Source organism: Bactrocera tryoni, chromosome 3, assembly GCF_016617805.1.
Source record: "Bactrocera tryoni isolate S06 chromosome 3, CSIRO_BtryS06_freeze2, whole genome shotgun sequence".
NCBI lineage: Eukaryota > Metazoa > Arthropoda > Insecta > Diptera > Tephritidae > Bactrocera > Bactrocera tryoni.
Window position 1 is genome coordinate 86,878,817 of NC_052501.1, and position 19,714 is coordinate 86,898,530.

The 19,714-nt window shown below is 39.4% G+C and overlaps 4 protein-coding genes across 5 annotated transcripts; 1 reads left to right on the top strand and 3 right to left on the bottom strand.

The window, feature by feature from the left end:
- The first annotated feature begins 258 nt into the window (after positions 1 to 258).
- LOC120772838 (WD repeat-containing protein 74) lies at positions 259 to 2,020 on the top strand. Its single transcript, XM_040101648.1, has 4 exons — positions 259 to 447; positions 647 to 1,332; positions 1,391 to 1,749; positions 1,808 to 2,020. The coding sequence occupies exons 1-4, from the start codon at positions 360 to 362 to the stop codon at positions 1,917 to 1,919; spliced, it is 1,245 nt and encodes a 414-aa protein (XP_039957582.1). The 5' UTR covers positions 259 to 359; the 3' UTR covers positions 1,920 to 2,020.
- On the bottom strand, positions 2,021 to 4,744 carry LOC120772837 (sodium channel protein Nach). 2 transcript variants are annotated; one of them, XM_040101647.1, is made up of 7 exons: positions 4,681 to 4,744; positions 4,303 to 4,569; positions 3,823 to 4,026; positions 2,656 to 3,392; positions 2,466 to 2,583; positions 2,274 to 2,383; positions 2,021 to 2,209 (listed from the first exon to the last, which is right to left on the bottom strand). In XM_040101647.1, the coding sequence occupies exons 2-7, from the start codon at positions 4,530 to 4,532 to the stop codon at positions 2,058 to 2,060; spliced, it is 1,551 nt and encodes a 516-aa protein (XP_039957581.1). In that variant the 5' UTR covers positions 4,533 to 4,569; positions 4,681 to 4,744; the 3' UTR covers positions 2,021 to 2,057. The 2 variants fall into 2 exon arrangements, with proteins under 2 accessions (XP_039957581.1, XP_039957580.1); XM_040101646.1 differs by having other exon boundaries at positions 4,303 to 4,726.
- A 3,015-nt stretch (positions 4,745 to 7,759) lies between these two features.
- On the bottom strand, positions 7,760 to 9,058 carry LOC120770814. Its single transcript, XM_040098392.1, has 2 exons — positions 7,985 to 9,058; positions 7,760 to 7,918 (listed from the first exon to the last, which is right to left on the bottom strand). The coding sequence occupies exons 1-2, from the start codon at positions 9,056 to 9,058 to the stop codon at positions 7,760 to 7,762; spliced, it is 1,233 nt and encodes a 410-aa protein (XP_039954326.1).
- A 1,357-nt stretch (positions 9,059 to 10,415) lies between these two features.
- On the bottom strand, positions 10,416 to 11,729 carry LOC120770815 (gustatory receptor 10a). Its single transcript, XM_040098393.1, has 2 exons — positions 10,656 to 11,729; positions 10,416 to 10,568 (listed from the first exon to the last, which is right to left on the bottom strand). The coding sequence occupies exons 1-2, from the start codon at positions 11,727 to 11,729 to the stop codon at positions 10,416 to 10,418; spliced, it is 1,227 nt and encodes a 408-aa protein (XP_039954327.1).
- Positions 11,730 to 19,714: the final 7,985 nt, after the last annotated feature.

Consider the following 19,714-nt stretch of genomic DNA (forward strand, 5'->3'; position numbering starts at 1 on the left):
CAAATTGTTCTTTTATTAAAATTTACAAATTGTTTATTAGATAAATGCTTTTATATTATCAAATTTACATATATTTAAAAAATGAGTTTTTTATTATTATGAAATTAACAAATTGCTATTTTATGCGTAATATTAAACATTTGAATCGAATATTGAAAAATTCATTCTTCGGAACAGATGATTTTGACATTCAGTTCATTTCTTCTGACACTATTCATTTTAGGAATTGTCAATAATATATTTTGTACATTTGTTTTGTTCTGTTTATGCACGTGCGCGCTATTTCGATTTGTTTGTGGTAAATTTATTGTTTAAATTTTTAAATATTTTCTGGGTATTCTATAAGTTTGTGGCTAAAAATGAAGTGGTCTACAGCAAATTTAAAAAGTCCAAACTATACAGAAAATCACGAGATATACGTAGGCACTAGTACCGGCACGTTCAAAAGTAAGTTAAAATTATATATATTTCTAGCATTAATGTTCCACATACATAATACATACTGATAAAACGCATCAAATTTCCTCGTCAAAAGAAATTTAATATATTTTAATTGAAGCATGTTCATAGTTTTCATCTACATACTTAAATGTTTTCATCTGACTCCCATTTAATACAAAAAAATTTCCTTGATATTATTTCTCAGGGTTTGTTCCTGCTTTTGAGGATAATCCTTTTGTTCAACGTAATCTATACGATATTAATCAGCTTGAGAAAGACGATAGGGTTACTGCGCTTTCTTTTGGGAATGATACCTCAGAGATTTTTATTGGGCGGGCAAAAGAAAGTGTCCACATGCATTCTCTTCGCAGTGACACAGTAGAACGTACAATCGAACTTAAATTTGCGCCCGTAGTAGGTTTTGCGCGTTTTGACGATTACTTAGCCGCCGGATTTTCTAATGGTCAAGTGCAACGAATATCCATTTCAAGCAGCACTGATTCAGAGCTCATTATTAGTAGTGGCGACGACATGTCACATTTGCGGCAATGTCCAACCAATCGAAATCTGGTAGCTACAGGAGGTAAAGGCCGTCAAAACAATTTAAAGGTTTTGGATATGGCAGCAGATGGGAAACAAATATTCACTTCGAAAAATTTGCCAAACGATTACCTCCAGTTGGAGGTACCTGTGTGGGATAGTGATGTTGGATTTATAGATTCACCACATACGCTGGCTACTTGTTCTCGTTATGGTTATGTGCGGCTTTATGACACACGTAAACAACGGCGGCCAGTGCAGTGTTTTGCTACCGAAGAACAAATGAGTTTTGCTACTTTGGTCGCACATGGAAATTATATATATACGGGTACTACTATGGGCGCTATGAAGGTAAGGTACAGAACAAAAATAAGTGTGATCAATATTAGTACTAAACTCATATTTGCAGGCATTTGATATAAGGCGCATGAAGACTTTCGTACATACTTACAAAGGATTTACTGGTGCCATCAGTGATGTGTCATTAGACTCTACGGGTAAATACCTAGCTTCAGCCTCTTTGGATCGTTATGTGCGTGTGCATCACGTCGATTCTACAGTACTCTTGTATCAATGCTATGTTAAATCAAAAGCAACACGCGTTTTAATACGCCAGTCGGCCGAAAACCCCAACAGTAGTACAACTGAAGCAACTGAAGAAGACCTGGATAAAACCGAAAACTCGACAAAAAAGAAAAATATTGTGAAAGCTACTGTTCCAGAGGATAAGGAGTACGAGGATATGTTTGAAAATATGCAAACTATTTGGTAAGTCTAAAGTATTTTTGTTAGAGAATTTACCTAATAGACCTATTTTTTGCATTAGTGACGACGATGATGTCAGCGACGCTGAGAAGGAAGAAGAAAAATCTCAAAAAATCGGGAGTAAACGAAAAGGGGATAAAAACTTTAACAAAAGCAAAAAGAAGAAAGAGTGAATTGATGGAACTATCTTTACATAGGCTTAAAAATGTAAAAATAATTTAAAATTAGAGGTTATGATAATTAAAAAATAAAATTTGTTATCTTATTAAAGATATTTTAAAATGTTTTTATTGAATCGTACTTGAAATCAATTATTTTTCAACATTTCCACGATTGAGCGGCTGAAGTACAACGCAACGTGCTTTATAATTGGTGTATAAACGGTGTGTGCAATAATACCCGAATTCTATTAGGGATACCATGCTGATTCCTAGACACAAATTAAACACTCCTCCCAAATCCGCTGAAAGAGAACATAGATAATCTGATTATGTGCTCTTATACCTAAAATATATAAATTTACACACATAACAAACCGATCCATGACATGACCACCACCTTGCGTATAGCTGGTACTGTTTGCTTTGTCAAATAAGCACGAACGATAAATATATCCTGTGTATCAAAGGTAGTCGTACTGTAAATATATACATATATGTGAACGCAAAATTGATTTTTTTTTTGTAAGCTGAGCATTTAGTTAACGCTATTTCTCTTACTAATGTGTGCTGACGGAGCAATTATGTAGTTTCAGATCGGTTTTGTAGGCTAAAGTTGAATATGTGACGTCATAGCAGTTTGGTAGACAAATTTCGCACTTCACGCTTTTAAAAGCATCTAGAACAGAGGATACACATACAAATTAAGACGAATCAACAAGTGTATGCGCTAGATAAACGATATACAAACCAAAATTTTTGGAATAGCATACACTGTCATTTAATTTGCACTCTCGATAATCGGCCTTCGCATTCGGAATGTGATACGGTACGCACTGACACGTCTTCATTATAGCTTCTGTGCGGCAAGCGAGTGAACAAGCTGCTTGCCGATAACTATGCAATTCGAGGTCATCTGAAATTAGACAATCACGCTTGCCTTGTGATAATTCCAGTACTTCGGTTGAGGAGCTTTGTACAGTCGGTGAGATTTCAACAAAACTCTCTGAGTTCGAAGTAATTGTTACTGAGGATGTCGCTTCAGTTACGTAGTCCATAGGGTGATGTGCCAGCACAATTAGGCCGGTTGAAAGATTCCGTTCGGAGCCCTCAACGCCGACAATAGTTAAGCCCCCATCTATGCCGAAAATATTAGCCGAAAAAGGGACATAGGAGAGATTCTTTGGATTATAATTAAATGAGCAACAAGGACCTAAAAATGACGTGGTAGATATGAATGACAGATACTCGTGTTTCTGACGGCAAGGGAACTCTTTAATGCCCCAGTAGCAACGTTTAACAAAATCGTTACAACTACCGCTAACTGCTTTGGCAACGTCGTAAATTGTCAAGTTGTTTAGTCGCAGCACTTCATCAGCAGTTTTGAAGCTATCTTGCGGTGGTGATTTCCAATTCTGATCGGTGAAGGCGTTTATATACTCCAAACCAATGGCAACATCTTGTGGGTCGATACCAGCAGGAATTTTTCTATAATCAAAAATATATAAATACATATGTACTATATATGTATGTATGTACATTTTGGTGTCCGTTATTTTTCATGTTGATTTACAACAACAATCGAACTGAGCATTCAACAAATCATTTACCATACATTCTGTGTTGCTCATACCACATGGTGTACGTATCCTTAATTTTTGGGGCAAAAACTGAAACTTAAGGAAGCGTTTGCATTAAAAAAATCAACATGGGAAATAATATACTACACCCTAATGTACATACATGCAAGCTTTTACCTAAGAACATATAATGGCAGGGATACCCTCAAGAAATCGTTAAGATATGCAAACAAACAGTGAATACCAGATTATCGCACGCTACACAAAATTCTAAACCTTCTGAAATCTTTTAGGCATCCATGCTTCTTTCTGTATTAGATGAAGTTGTTAAAACCTACAATGTCTTTATATAACGCTGTACACGCTCGCGGTTTACCACCTTGGGACTGCAAATGGTAATGCCCGGAAATGCGACGTCGGTTATGGCCAGGTCACTGGATATAGTGTTCAAGATGGGGTACGAATAGAATTTCAGCCACAATTGTAAAGACAAATAAACTCCGAGCAGGAACAGATTGATGAGCACACTCGACCAAATCCACCTGGTTTTCAAATAGACAGAAAATAAGGTTATGAAAAATAAAATTTCAACTGAAACGACATTTAACCTCAGAATTGTTATACTATTTTATCTAGCTTATTAAAACTCTTTTACTACAACTTCTCCTGCATTCTACATTTTCAACTCCACTAAGAGTATATTCTTGTTTCACAAAATTTCTATCGCCATAGTTGATTATCGGATCGTTTTATTACGATGACATATGGGGTACGAATATATGTAAGTATATGCATGGCGGGGTGACGACAATACATACCTGGAAACGCCATGGGTTCTGTTCCGCCGTAGTAGCCATATGCCACTTACTTTAGTTGTCTGTGTGTACTCCCAAAAGGTGTCCACAATGGCAAGGCGCAATCTTTGTGCCACATCCCTGCGATAACCGGGATTCAACACTTTGGAGTGAAAACGCTGCGGGTGATGCAATTTGCCACGCTGCCTGAGCTTTTTGCCCTCCGCGTTTTGCTTCCACACGTTAAGAAACATTTGGTCAGACTGTGCTGAACATCTTCACATTGCAGAGCTGTATTTATTCCCGACAGAAATACCATTAAATGTTTCAATTGGTTAGGAAGTATGTGTAGGTCTTGGCAGCAATAATCATTACAAGTTCACAACTCCAAACTTCTATTACCACAATTAATTAAGTAGAATGGTGAAAGAGCAGGTCGGCGAAGAAAGCTTGGTCTATGAAAAAGAACAAATAAAATGGGTACATGCAAATTGGTCAATAAAGTCCAACAAGTAAACTTTGTTGTTCTATCCTTTAATGGCTTGGACATTAGTCTATGCACGACTCTATGTGGTGGTGTGTGTGCTCTTTTCAACAAGTTTTTTGTGGGTTGCCAACTTGTGTTAATGTTCTAGGCTACGTTCATTGTGCTCTTATGAGGAAAAAGCGGGTTGAGCCAGCGGCACCGGCAGAGCTTCTGCTTACGAGTATATCTAAATATATCGTTACACACTCACACAGGTTCCCAAGTGCGCATATTTGCGCTCTGCTCTTGAAAAAAAGGCTTGTATTGACTAGACTCTGCCAAATGGGGGGTTTTCGAATAAACATTTGGGGATCTCGTTATTCCTAATAAGAAACGCAATTTTCTTTTATCCACTATGCTAACAATGCTATTACTGTTGTGTGTACATACATATGTATTATGTGTTTAATGATGTTTACAAGCGTCTTCAATAATCATATGTGTCTGCATTATACTATCTTGGCTATTTACTTGTCATTCAGCAAAATAAACATTTACTTTTAATGAGAAATATGAATGGTCATAATGGCGAACATAGCACCCACTTCGAAGCTCATCGAGTGTTCTTGGCTTGGTGTTGCACTCTTTGGAATGGTACATAATACAAGTAATATATAAAGCGCATATACTTACATATCGCCCTTTGTGTTTGTTAAGATGACTAAAACAGAGGTGGGGAGCGTGTAAGTATAATGAAGGCGACTGTTACTCTCAAGTGAAACGAGAAACTGTCACTAATTGAAATCCTTAACGAGATTAACTCGAGTGAAAACGAAATTATATCAAGCCAAGAAATGCTTAACGCTCGCATTTCCTCCCTCTTGCTTTGCGGTCGCAAGTAATTTGTTTTAAATCTTCATTTAGCCATAATCACCAATTTTCTGCGGAACAGTTAAAGTTTTGTGGTAAAAACACAGATGGCTCTATATAAGAAAAGAAGACAGCTGGCAGCTGGCTACCGTTGAAGTCACCTCGCGGCGTGAGCGTCACCCAAGCACTGGCCAGGAACGGTGCCGGCTTTTCTTTTATAGAGCCAGCTAACAGCCAGCTTCCCGCGAGATTACATTATGATGTCGATAAAGCTTCGATATTCCATGAGAAAGTTTTGTTCATGTACTGCTTATAAAGAAACCTATGCTAGTGTATAAAAATAATGAATTAATATAGAATGTCCACCACGCTTTTTACAGGAGCGAAACTACTTGACTCGGCCATCTTCGTGCACTTATGTGTTATTGCATGCATTGTTTCATTTCGTAAAAAATATCTACATATGTCAGTTAATTAGACCTCAACGTATGACAACAACCGACCGCATACCTGCATACTCGTGTAACCCAGACCTTTGGCGGTGGATGGGACAGTATAATGAGAAATTATGTATACAAAAGTTAAATCAAGCACCAAGTTAAGGCATAAATTAAGACTAAATGTGGAAAAGAGGGAGTCTAGTAAGCCTTCGAGGTTTTAGGGACAGGGCAACGAGGTTTCAATCAGAGATTGAATGAAATAAATGTTCATTAAAGTTCTCGCGGCTGTGCGGTGTCTGCCTGAAAGTCGACGTGTGTGTGTGTACGGGTCACAAGGTTCAAGAAAACGAAAGCTGTCCATATTATTAAGTGATTTATTTAGTGGTAAACATTGAAAGGGAATAAGTGTTGTTAAAATTGATAATATAAATATTACCGAAATAGTGGATGAAAGTCGAGTATTTTATTCGATATATTTCTTATTTCGAATTTCCATGTAAAGTTATGCCCACGACCTATTAATCAAGTGTCTTTAATTCTTCATTTATATTAAAGCAAAATTTAATGCAGAAGGAACTTGGATTTCTAGCACAAAAAATCCACACCAGGTAGATTAGTGCTCGCATAACATGTTCCTGTAAAAGCCACCAATATGAGGCGTTACTCTAAAGCGCTGTCTACGACACTTTTACGATGACAATGGGTTGCTGATAGCGCTTGACAAACTGGTGCGCTGAGCGGTGGTGAGTACAAGAAACAATCGCCTTTTTTGCGCACCAAAATACGCAACCAGCCCCCACTCGAATACTTTAATAGTGACGCGTACACATGCTGAACCTTTAATGAAATGGAAACACGCAAAAAAAAAACTGTGACAGCTATGCAGCAGAGCCTATCCGTTGGCGCTTGGCATCCAGACTTGGTAGTGTGCTGCCAAAACGGAACACAATAACAGTCAATGTGCACGGAATTCTTTACATACCCTCGCTTACTATATCTCCATATGGAATACAGAAGCAACTTGCTGGTGGACTTCGCACATCATGTTTGAACACCTTGTCACTCGCTGTCTACGCACAAATGCGCTCACCAAAAATTGAATTGGTGAGACTTGTACGTGTTGCAATTTGGCAGTGAATAATCGAAGTTAAAAATTGCAAACTAAATTGCAATGTTGCCACATCAATTCATCAAAGCACCGAAAGTCGAATTTGCAATTGAGCTTTTCACTCTCACCCATTTTTATATAAAATAATTTTCTGATGATTTGTGTTTACCATACAAATTAGAGTTTCGTTTACACCATTCTACATAAATAAACTAATTTATTTCCCGACATCGATACAGAGTTTTTGTTTGGAAGTGACAAAGTTCACGTTCGACATTACACGTTGTTGCAGCAGTTGACACACATGGAAAAGTTACTCCGTCGCACTAGTAGTCTAATTTACTTGCAGAACGTGCGTAGAAAAATAAAACTGAATTTTTCTCCATTTAGATATAATGTTAAAAAAAAAAACATTTCAGTAAAAAAAACCACAGTAATTTAAATGTGGGTTGGAATTACTGATATTTGTTGAGGTTCTAACATCTTTAAAAATTAATTTTTTGCCAATGCTAATTTCTATAATGTAATATAATTTCTATATTGTTATATAATTTCTATTCTATAAGATATCATTGCATTCCTTAGATTATTCTGCTTCTAATCGAATTGCTTTGCCAGATCCCACTGCAACAGAAGCAACACATTCTTCACGAGTCCTCCGAAGACTAGAAAGGAAAGTCGCTTATTCACACCGATAACGCCAAACACAGTAATACTTAGCTTGCAAAAGCGCAAATGTTGGGAAAGCAAATCACACTGCGAAAAATTTTGGATAGTTTTTACAAGTGCTCACTCATAAATAACATTTAAAAGCATACGCACCGCATAATCAACACGGTCGTCAACTCTGAGCAGCTCGTGAAATCGTTTTAGTACCTCCGCTGTTTCGCGAGCAGCAATAGCCACACGATCGCAGAGTATGTCCAAGTAGAATGAGTCTGATAAGGTCATCACAAATGCTACGAAGCTGAACGATCGGTTAAATGCATCTAGGTTCTTAAAATAGGGGTTACTACCATATTTGAAGCACAAATAACCGATCGAGATATTGTTGATGATTTTACTTAATAGAACCGCGACTAACTGTAGTCGGTAGCAGTCGGTCAGACGCTCAGCGAATCCTGTGAGCTGTCGGTGCACGCGCGCCACATCCATCAATTCCCTCGCCAAGCGCCCTCTCAGGTGCCTTCGTAAAGAGCTGCTATAGCGCTTATGCACCGAAAGTTGAAGAATATTGAAAATACGTTGCAGTTGAACATTTAACCAGCAAAACCGCTGCCACACATACCACATCGCGAGGAAGTAATGTAGGATCATGTGTAAAAGCACGCTGATTAAACAGAGCATATGTGAGCTATAGAGAAGCGAGGTGAGATTAATTTCCGGTATTATAAGAGTCAGGTTATATGCAGTGTAGACGCCTTGAGTGATGATGCTGAAGTATTTTATCCAAAGCAAACGATTGCTGTAACAGTGTTCGCAATATCGCTTCACCACAGCAGGCACACATTTATCAAAGTACTCGCGCTCTAATTCCAGCATCCGCGTTAGAACTTCGAATATTGTATGTTCGCGCTTCCAGCGAAAAACGATGGCCAATGCGGTAATCGTAAATATCTGTGTTGTATTGACGACGTTTACCATTTTCATTAAGCGATTTTCATTGAGGTAATCTAAGTAGGTTAGGGCGGTAGGATACGACAATGGTAAAGTAACGACGGTCAACGCGTTTAAAGTGCAGGCGTAGATTTGCATGAGCGGCCAACGATAGACGCGACGTTGAGCGAAATCGGCACGAAATGCGATAAGTCCGATGACGAGAGCAAAGTAGTAGGTATAAACTTGCCAACGCCGAGGCTCGACTGTCGGCAGTGCTGACGTCGCGGCTAACGGCATTGGTCTGGTGCAGCTAAAATTGGCCTGTTGGCGTTCAGCGTAATACGTATCGACTGTTACGTGACTACGCTGGAGTTTGTGCTTACCCTTTAATAAATTAGCAACATTTTGCTCTGAGTGACTATCTGTTGATTGATGAGGCAGATATTTCCATTAGTTCAATGATAAGGCTATGCATTTTAAAGGATTTGTGAGATAGTGGGACCTTCAAGCTTTGCTGTATAGCGACTGGCCAATACATTGTTAAGCGCGGTCAGTAAACTGTCCGAGTTTTGAAAGGTGCGGGGGTCAATGGATACATATATAAAATTGCATTGTTTATACAGACGAAACTTCTGTGGTTGAGTGTCTTTTATGTAGATGTGTAGCTTCTAAGAGGCTAAACGTTTCCTCGAAGAAGTTCGGCGAACGCTATTTGTTTTTAAATATGGTCGAATATCGCGAGATCTGTTTTATTTAAAAACACTTCGTTTCCACATTCACCATTATGACCTAACTTCTACTATACTAAAGCTTCTGCTCAGTAGATCTTCTTTTGAACTGCCACCCTTTTTAGTATAAATAAAATAATACTGCCTTTCTACTATTCGCGCATTAATCAAAAAATCACTCGTAACGGGAGTATTTACCTTTGTGCTTTTACAATTGTTGATATATGTATGTATTTACTTCACCTATGTACCCTTACCTTGCCTGCATTGCGGCGCTACTGAGCTCACATACATTTACATATGAACCTTTGCGACCTACGTGTTTGTTGGAGACACCACCCACGTCTAGATAAGCGCCAAATGAATTTTAAAGTAGATTAAATAATTTGTCTTTGCCTTCGAGCCAACAAACACACTCATTTTACTGGTAGCTCAGGAACAAATTGTACACCAGGCGAGTAGGCCATAAGCGCTACACTTTGTGAGAACTCTCCCGGGAGACAACCAAAAAAGGAAACTGCCTAAAATATATTTAATCCTCTTTCGTCTGAAACAGTTATGTTTTGCCGAAGACTTACGCAACAAAACTGACGCGGTCTTTAAATGAGCATTACGCTTCCATATAGAACGTCAAATTTATTTTCGAATTAAAAGACTTCCATGATTTCCAAGAATAGAGTCTAACAAAGTGAATTTGATTTATTTTTAGGCAATTCATTTGTCATTAAGGCGATATGTTGGAGTTTTTAAATTGGCCACGCCTTAGCATTACTCGTCATACCTTTGGCGTGGCTCAACTAGAAGTAAAAATATATTTAAATTTCAATGTTCTTTGTAATGAGTTGAGACGCTTCGGTTCAAGTTCAATGTCCGCCAGACGTGCGCTTATTTTATTATGATTTCAATTAAAATTTGTCTTACACTGCTTACGTCAAATTCATATCGAATTGCACGAGCGTTATGAAATATGACAAAGCGGTGGACGCCGTTACAAATGTCAAGCTCCTATCCAGCATAAAGAGGCCACAGATAGGAACCTCAACCCGATTGTTCATTACGTAGAGCGCGAAACCTTCCACCTGCATTAACGAAAACAGGATATAAGTACTTAATTTGATTTGCAAATCCACACAATAAGCCAAAAGCGTTCTGCCCTCGGTACTCACCGTCTGCTGCAAGCGCTCATCGAGCAGGGCCAGTTGATTGAACTGCCGCAGGGTTTGATTAATGTTTCGCAATTCCAGATTGATGTTCTCACTCACCAGCGCCACAATGTAAGTGTCCACGTAGAAGATGATGGCATGCACCGCGTTCAGCACAATAGCTGGCGAGACGCCTGACTCTGAATGCTTCACAAACAGATTGAAGAGAATGAACGAGTTGGTGAGGTTGCTGATGAGCGTAATGAAGACAAGACCGAGTATCTGGAATTGATGCATTGTCAGGCTGTCTTGGTATAGTTGATTTATCTGCCGGTAGCGCTGCGCTAACGTATCCAGGCGGTCGCATAGTAAGCCGCACAAATGCGTCACAGTGCCGCGCCGCTGACCGCGCAGTCGAAAGTAATGCAACAGTTTGTTTTCGCGCAATACTTGGTGCAGCTGTTGATTGAGTGGTTGGTAGAATTTCAAAGCGCTGCTGTTGATGAAGTAAAAGTAGTCGGCCATATTTTCGGTATAGTTCCACAATACAAATGTGTACACAGCGATGTGCACGCGCACCGGATGTGCGCCGTTAAAATGCTGATAGAGTATGTTCGCCACCTGTACGGCCATCATGGCGTTGATAAGGCCGAACTTAAAGAGCAACATCGCTTCGAATTGTTTCCGTGGATGCTCATCGCATGCTGGTAGCGCACGTAGGCTGCCGTTGAAGTCGTCCTCCAGCTGCTGACGCACTCTAGTGACGGCGCGTATGGCTGCGTAATGTGCAAAATTGGCCACATACGTAACCACAACTGTGATATATTTAAGCAAGGTGTTGGCGAAATTCACCAGTAGCAACAGGTGGCCACGCTGGTCACCAGCTGCAGTGAGCACGGAGATGTTGCGCGCAAAATAAATCGGCAGCACAAGGATCAGACAAACGCTGAGCACGTGTCCATAAATAACGGCTAGGCGATGCGTGAAGGTATTTGTAGGACGCTGCGGTATGTAATTGATTACCATAAGACCGTAGAGTGTGGCGTAAATGTGACCATACTTGTAGATGTTGTGCTTGTGACGCTCCCAGAAACTCATGTTGCAGCAGGTACAGGTAGGTAGTTGTTTTGTCCAAGGTAGTAAAGACAAATGGTTTAGCTACCTACCAGAAACGATGTATAAAGTTAATTGCGAGTACAGTACCGAGCTGTCCACGGTGGGTTTAACAACTAAAATCAATTTGCGCGACAATTTGTACCTCTCTGCAGTCGAATTCTGTGATTTCGTGCTTTAATCATTTTAATGTATTACTCCTGCAGTCGTTTCCCAAAAAAAATATCAGAACTCTTTATTTATTTATAACAGAGCCGGTGCGCTGCCAGCTTCCAAGCACGCAGTTATGTCACGCGCGTCACATCTTTGTCAGCTTAGGCGCACGCACGCTCCAACGCACATACTGTAGTAAGTGCCAACACGCTATGCGCTCGCTGGCTTCAGAGCAGTAATATGTAAAAGCGTTAGCACAATTTTATGAGTATACGACCGACTTGGCCCAAAGGATTTATTACAACTGCGCGCAACGCAGCGCGGAGGTGCGGCGGACGTGACAACGCCCCAACTTTATTGGCATTGAGTAATATATGCAGATTTAATGTGCTGGCAAGTGATTTTATGTTCCCTTGCTGAAAAGCGCACATAAATTTGCCGACAAATTTATATTATGCTACTTGAAGTGGCCTTAATTTCTGCTACTTAAAGGTCCATTATAACAAAAACACAACTTCACGTCTAACTTGTCTAAGTGTATCGGCTAACCTACATTGATATATGTATATATGTATAAGCGGAACACCTTTACTTAAAATAAAGTGGTGTTACAAGCGCACATTTACAAGTACAACAATGGACTGTGCGCAGTTAAAGATTTCATTAAAATTGTGTTCATTTCACTTGACAATTGTTGCCCGTTGTCACATTATCACGTTCTCATGGCGCGCAGTTTACGGTTTCCTATTCAGCGCGTCGTGTTCACAATGTGCCACGTGCTGAGAGTTGCAAGATAAATAGCCAGTCAATATTTATATACAATTAAGGCCACAAATAAGATTGTTGAGCCAGCTGTTAAATTACTGTTATCATAATTAGATTAAACGCGAGCAAGGCGTACTCTAGCCTAGGAGACAATGGAGATTTAATATTTCACGCCGCTTAAACAATTTTGTATAAAACGTTTGAAGAGATTCCTGTTAGGTGTTCTTCTTCTTTACAGGCATAGACACCGCTTACGCGATTATAGCCGAGTTATCCTTTTTATTGGCGCACAACCCTGGAGAGGGATGGTTCGCCTTCTCACTTTAGCTCGCCTTCAAACGGATGTTCTTTGGGTACCCAAAGGATACTTGGTCTAAGATCGGAAGTCGTGGGCTACTTGAGCCATATGTGAAAAAATCTTTTCTGGCTCCAAACTGAATGAGAATTTTCGCTACCTGTCCTTTTGTTCCTGTTTGGGGCTCGGTATTAAAATTGATTTGTTTTATAAATTCAAGCTCCGCTGGAAGATAATAATATCGTGTACTTTCCTTATTTATTGCTGCAAAAACGCTGAAATCAAAGTGAACTTAAGAAATAAAGTGGCGGATATTTGCAATCGTTCCCATTTTCTGAATAACGGTTACTGAATTTAAGCGCCTTATTACTTAATTACTTATGCTCGCAATATTATCGCTGAGAAATTGAAATGCAGACAGCAAAATGAAAGAAAAAACTAAATTAATTTCCGGCATTCAATTAAGCCCAACAATTTTTCAAGCGCACGCTCACACGTTCACACGCACTTGGAGCACAAATTACTACTTCATAATTAAGGAAAATACCGAAATACCGTGGGGACCGCATAAAAATAAGCCGAAGCCGAAACATTTAATTATCTATGCCAAAGCGAAAAGCTCGAAAAGATTGAATACCAAAGGGTAAGGATATGCGAGCATGCTTACTGCGCTGGATTTCTTATAATTAGCGTGAACCTAAATTTTTATCTAATTTCCCACTTTCACGACCTTTAATTTTTGGTGCTGTAGCTTCGTATGTGGCTCATTTTTATGCAGAAAACAAAAGGCAACAAAGTTAGCCCCAAATATATGTGGTTTTTCTTTAATTTTTCTTATTTCTTTGCAATTCTTCTTTACTGGCGACGAAACCTGCTAGAATGTGGCAGACAACTGCCAACAACAGCAACAACAAAACATTAGTAATAAATACTGATTAATTAGACTCGATAGGCATTTCATTCCACAGAAAATCGCAGGCCAATCGGATGCGGATGATTAATACAGCTGAATAGCTCATAAAGACACAAACACCGCATGCCGCTCGCTTCTTAGCACATCGTTTACGATATTTCTAGGTATATTATTGTCTTTGATCCTTTTTCGTATTTTCACTTGGTATTTTTGTTGAAATTCGAACATTTCGCAAGAGAGCCGTAAATCTGACGTGGCAGGCAACTGACTAGCCGTTTGTGTGAGTATGTTCTGCTTGGCTGGGTCTAATCTACTTAGTGGTGTGAAAAATATTCAACGTTATTCAATTCAGGCTTTAATGTCATTTTTAATTTCCAAACGCATAATTTGTTCTATTTTTCAACTGGCTTCTTCTCATTGAGTCTTGTCGCCCCAAAGATTTGACATGGAGTAAAACAAAGTTCGTCGGCGCTAAGTTTTGTAAGTGAATCAAAAAGTTAAAGCGACAAGGGTTTGCAATGAATGCTCAAAATGTTAAAGGAAAATGCAATGAGAAAGTGTATTTTTACTACTCTGCAGCAGTTGCTCATTTTATATTTGTTGTCTTTATAGAGGAGTGCTAAGCAAAGATACAACATGGAGCTTTGGTCGCTGACTTGTAGCTTCGCTTAGTTAAGTAGAGAATTTATGCTTCTTTATTTCTTTAATTTACTTCGTACTTAAAATTCTTTTTCATGGTGTGGAGAAAAATTGTTTTTCGACTTGTTCGATTTGAATAGTAAACATTGACACTTATACTCATTAATAAGTATTTCTCAACTTTAATATATAATAATTTTAATAACTGTGGGAATTTCGAAGTAGGGAATCTACCACAATTCAGAGGCTCATACATTTCCATTTTGTTACAGTAAAATTAGGCGTAAAGAATTTCTAATATGTCTTGCCGCTTTCTAATTGCGCAATTTCGCAGTCTCTAAGATTATTTCAAGAAGTATGTTGTAGTTGTTTCCTGCTTCCGACTCTCCCACCGCTCGTTCGTTGCGTTTACGTTGAAATCACACTCTAACAGCTTCTGACATATTCAACGACACGTAAAAGTCTGTTACAGTCTGTTGCATAGTGTTGCCAGTAAAAAGAGATGACACAAGTTATGAGTCAACAACAACATGACAACACCACAGCGACAGCTGTGACACACAGCATTTGCATAGAGGAGACGGGGCTACCCTCAGGGGCGGATCCAGAGTAGAAATTTGGGGGGGAACTATATAATTTTGTACTTGGAACTCAAAATCCTTTTCTTCGCGGAGTGTCACTTATGATGGAAACAATGTATAACTTTAAACTTTTGGGGAGAGGAACTCTCCTCAATTTCTCCCCCGTGGATCCGCCCCTGGCTACCCTCCTGACACTGGCCGGTGTGCCTGTAAGAGGCGAGCAGGCGGCTGAAGTGAAGAGCCTGCTGACAGAAAAACAGGCATGGAGCGCCTGTCATTGGCGGCTGTCGATGCCTTCCATTCTTTATTTCCGTTCTTTAATTAAAATTTATGCAATGACGCGTACAAGTTTTGCATTACAAGTGGCATGCTGTTTGCGGGCGTGTGGCAATGGTATACTTTGTTGCTAAATTTGTTGTTCTATTTTGAATTTGATTCCGGTGTGGGAAGTGGTGTTGTATTCCTATTTGTTGTTCATTTTGTTATCGACACAAAGTGAGTTAAAGTTATGTCAAAACAAATATTTGTTTTGCAACAATGCCTGTGGCATGCGACATGTGGTATGCAAAACAGTTATTTAGTGTTGCTTTCTTGTAAACAAATATTTTATGTTGTGCTAAGGGCAAAGTGTAGCATAGAATTCACGCGGCTAGAAACAAACGGGAAGGAATTGAAAATTAATGTGGCAAAAAGTGTTTAATTTCCTCCCCAAAATATTTGCGCTTGGCATTTTTCATTATTGGTTCAAAACATTGCAGCTTATAAGGGACTTTGGTGTGAACTGTTCGAACCAACTTCTACGAAATGCATTGCGATAAATAAAATCGCGCTTCTTTTGTAAATTGTCCAACGAACCGCCTTTCTTTTGAATGCCCTTTGCCAAGAAGTAGCTAGTTTTGACGCGGCGTTGGTAAAATGAGGTTCCTGTTACGACAACAACTTTGCATTTGGGTTGACAATGCTGCGCTGGTGCCCCAAGCGTACGAGCGCAGCGCAACTTTTTCAATTATAATGTCTTTTGTTATTTTCTTTCGATGTTTTTCCGTTTGGCGATTGGCCGCTGGCTGTTTGCGACCGTTAAGTATGCGAGGAGTACGCAAAAGTCGGAACGCCGGAGTTGCCACATCTTGCCAGCAAGACATTTTGAGCAGCAGCGGCACACAACAACAACAAGAGCTATTAATAATAATTAGCAGAGACTGCAGACAATGCAGAAAAAATGAACTCAGCAAAGTTGAGAAAAGTAAAGTTTGGGAAATGATGGAGTTGCGTGCCCAAGTAAATTTAAGTGCACAGCGAAGATGCTAAAGCAAATGAAATGATATTGCTTCCAGCTGTTTGCGCAGTTAATTTTACATGATATGTACATACTTGTATATCCAATTTTTTTTTAGTAATTGAGCGGTATTACATAAGCATATTAATTGTCATAAATGTCTGCCAAGCAACTGCCATCCTTTGGCACGCCCCCGCCCGCCGCGCAGCACCAGCTCGAGCATGCAACATTGTCCAGCGTTAAACGAAATTAAGCTTGAGCTGTCATAAAACAAGGCATGAAATTGGATTTATCCGCACTTCAGCAACATAATGGAGTATAAACTACATGGTCATTGTTGGGTGCTTTACTACCGTTACAAGTTTTGTGATAAATTGCATTTATATTCATGTCTCAGGCAAAACTATGCCAACAAACTAGCAACCGTCTGCCATGTTTACACATGTGTATGGGTGAGTGTGTGTGGCAGTTGTCACACGACTCCTTATCTTCAGCTGCCTTCTGTGCCGAAGCAATTTTATTTGCACCCTGTTTGCCACTAGCCTTACGCTGCTGCGACTTTGTGGCTTTATGTGGCATTTGTGTTATTTTTGTAGACATTGTGTGCGTGCGAACAGTAAATCCACTGGACAGACACTGTGCTAATGTTTAGAGGTGCTGGAAATTAAGACAGTAGGTAGCTTGAGCGAAAAGCCCATAGGCTGCCATCCGAATCCTGTTGTGCTGCAACACTTGAAAACTTTGCAGCACATTGTGTATGTGTGGGTACTGTGCACTGAATCGGCATGCCGGTTAGTGCTACGAGTGATAAATTAGGTGCTGGAGCGGCTACTGTGGCTTTTCGACTGCTGCTGCTGTGCGGCGGCGTGCTGTTGATTGAAATATACGAGCTGGTAAACTGTGTGCAATTTGAAGCATTAAAGTTGTGATAAATATGAGTTTGCTTAGGCTTTTCAAGTCGATGTCAAGGACACAAAAGCGGGTAATTGGCGTCATATGAAGTCACCAATTTCAACAGCGTCACCTTTTACAGCATAGCCGGTCCTATCTCTCCCATAGTGTGTCAGATGCTGTGTTTCAACTTCGACTTTCAAGCTTGTAAGCACTGCATATACTACAATTTTCACATCAGCACTCTACTGATTAAACGTTTAAATAAGCGAATTTTAGTTAGTTACCAGCAAAATAGCGAATTATTCAAAATGAAAGTTTAACGTAAATACATATGTACATACATAAGTTGCATGTTTATTTAAGTTTCGCGAGTTATAATTGCTTTACTTTGTCATCAACGCATACAAATTTGTGTAATTCCTGCGCATTAAGCTCACAAATAGTGCCAGCGTGCCATGGCGTATGAGTAACTCTTGCTGTGAATTAACATATCTGGCCAACGAGTGTTTTCAAGCTGCCATAATAATTACAAGCGAAGCTCACAGCCACACCCTCTTCCTCCGTGCGTTGGCTGTCCACTGCCTTTGCGCCACCTATGTGGTAAACAACATTTCGCTGCAACAACAAAGCAAACAAGACTAATAAATTTAGCGTTGACAGGTCGTAAAAACGAGAAACCAACACAAACGACAAACGCGTCGCATACAATTTAAGGGAGTTTAAAGCGTGTGCAGCGAATATATGAGTTCCAACAAAATGGTAATTATGCTGCAATAATGAGCGTGCAACGCTGTTGTTGCAGCGGCAAGCGCGGTGAATGCAACCAACCAATAAACAAGAGAAAAAACAAACGCCACTGTGCGCCACATAAGCAAAGTGCAAATTTGGTTTGGTTTACAGTGGAGGAGGGTGCAGCTGCCGCAGCGTGAAGTGTTGTTGGTCGAGGGGGAGCACGCGGTGTTGAATAATGGCGTATTTGCCATGCATAAAATGCATGAAATAATTCTGTTTGGAACTCTGCAATTGGGCAGCGGCATAAAGTTGGGTGAGCGTTTGTCCAGGTGAGCGACGTGCGGCCTAAGGCAAGCAATTGGATCTGCGTAGTTTGATTGAATAAATTTGTTTTCATGTTGAACTGCGTTTAGTTTTGAGTGTTCAACATTGCGTTTTCGAATTGCATCACCATCAATACTAAACCTTTAGCATTTTACAGTTTCAAATGGAAAAGGTAAGTCCATCCCTAGGAGAAGATCCCAAAGTTTGGAGGTGTTATATTCTAGGTTTCAACAAAGAACCGAATGAGTCCACAAAACCGGATTTTGGGCGTCCCTTGCCCCCTATGTTGTTAAGAATATTGTTAGTGCTTAATTTAATTTTAGATTATTTTTGATGAAAATATACAGAATATATTAACTTTGCCGCATTTATATTTTAATGACAGGAGAAACAAGTCATTGCTAAACATTCGCACCAAAACATAAGGCGGTGAAACAGAAACTGTGACGCATAAAAAAAATTTGAAAATATTTACTCAAAAATGAAAAATACAGCATAAAGAGTGTAAAAGTTGTTGCATACAAGCACACATATGTTTGCCCCAACGCACGCCAGTGATTTTGAAGGACATCAAGGCGGCGAGCTTGTGCAACTTGCTGTTTAATCTTGCATCTGATTTAGTAGTGGTGGCCTTTTTCAGAGCAAACCTTTTGTTGTTTTGTTACTAGTTTGTTTTTAATTATGAAGCACTCACTTCAAGGCGTACGTGGGGAATACATGACGTACCAATGAACTTATAAATATGCCTCGTGAAATGCCAACTTATTCCATCTAGATGATAATCAGTTGAAATGTAATTTACTCTCAAAAGCTTTCAAAAAATAAAATAAATAAATAATAAAAATAAATAAATAAATAATGAATAGTAACAACCAAGTAGTAGGCGGCATCACAAAAGCTCAAACGTGCGGCTACTGTGAAAATAAAAGGTTTAAATCGTAAGATGTGTACAATGAGCACAGCCTTACTTTCAATTTTATTTTTTTTGTATTTTGAAATAGAAACTGCCGGTACTACTTTAAATTTAATTTCTACCCCCTTCATGCTCAGCTCCTTTTAAATTATGGCAATTATTCTTGCATTAACTTTGCGCCGCCGCCAGAGAATCCGTTCATTCAAATTGCTCCCGCACGCGCCACAAATGAACGTTATCAACCCTCACGTGCCTACGCTTATTTACACCAAAACACGCACACACACACAGACGTATGCATGTACGCACTTCACCAGCGACATGAATTTCAGCACGAAGGGCACAAAAACTCAGCCAACCAAAATTTTGTATGAAAAATTATTAAATTTGTTTTTGTAAAATTGCTGTAAAAGCACGCATAATTGTTGTAATTGATTTATTTAACTTGACATTTCAGTCTGTAATTACATTAATGCTTACAGATA

Coding starts and splice junctions, on each gene's coding strand:
- LOC120772838 (XM_040101648.1), top strand. CDS start 360: ATGAAGTGGTCTACAGCAAATTTAAAAAGTCCAAACTATACAGAAAAT. Junction 1,333..1,390: donor CTACTATGGGCGCTATGAAG/GTAAGGTACAGA, acceptor TCATATTTGCAG/GCATTTGATATAAGGCGCAT. Junction 1,750..1,807: donor GAAAATATGCAAACTATTTG/GTAAGTCTAAAG, acceptor TTTTTGCATTAG/TGACGACGATGATGTCAGCG.
- LOC120772837 (XM_040101647.1), bottom strand. CDS start 4,532: ATGTTTCTTAACGTGTGGAAGCAAAACGCGGAGGGCAAAAAGCTCAGG. Junction 4,027..4,302: donor AGAACCCATGGCGTTTCCAG/GTATGTATTGTC, acceptor TTTGAAAACCAG/GTGGATTTGGTCGAGTGTGC. Junction 3,393..3,822: donor CAGCGTTATATAAAGACATT/GTAGGTTTTAAC, acceptor TTTTGATTATAG/AAAAATTCCTGCTGGTATCG.
- LOC120770814 (XM_040098392.1), bottom strand. CDS start 9,058: ATGCCGTTAGCCGCGACGTCAGCACTGCCGACAGTCGAGCCTCGGCGT. Junction 7,919..7,984: donor ACGACCGTGTTGATTATGCG/GTGCGTATGCTT, acceptor AATTTTTCGCAG/TGTGATTTGCTTTCCCAACA.
- LOC120770815 (XM_040098393.1), bottom strand. CDS start 11,729: ATGAGTTTCTGGGAGCGTCACAAGCACAACATCTACAAGTATGGTCAC. Junction 10,569..10,655: donor ATGAGCGCTTGCAGCAGACG/GTGAGTACCGAG, acceptor TCGTTAATGCAG/GTGGAAGGTTTCGCGCTCTA.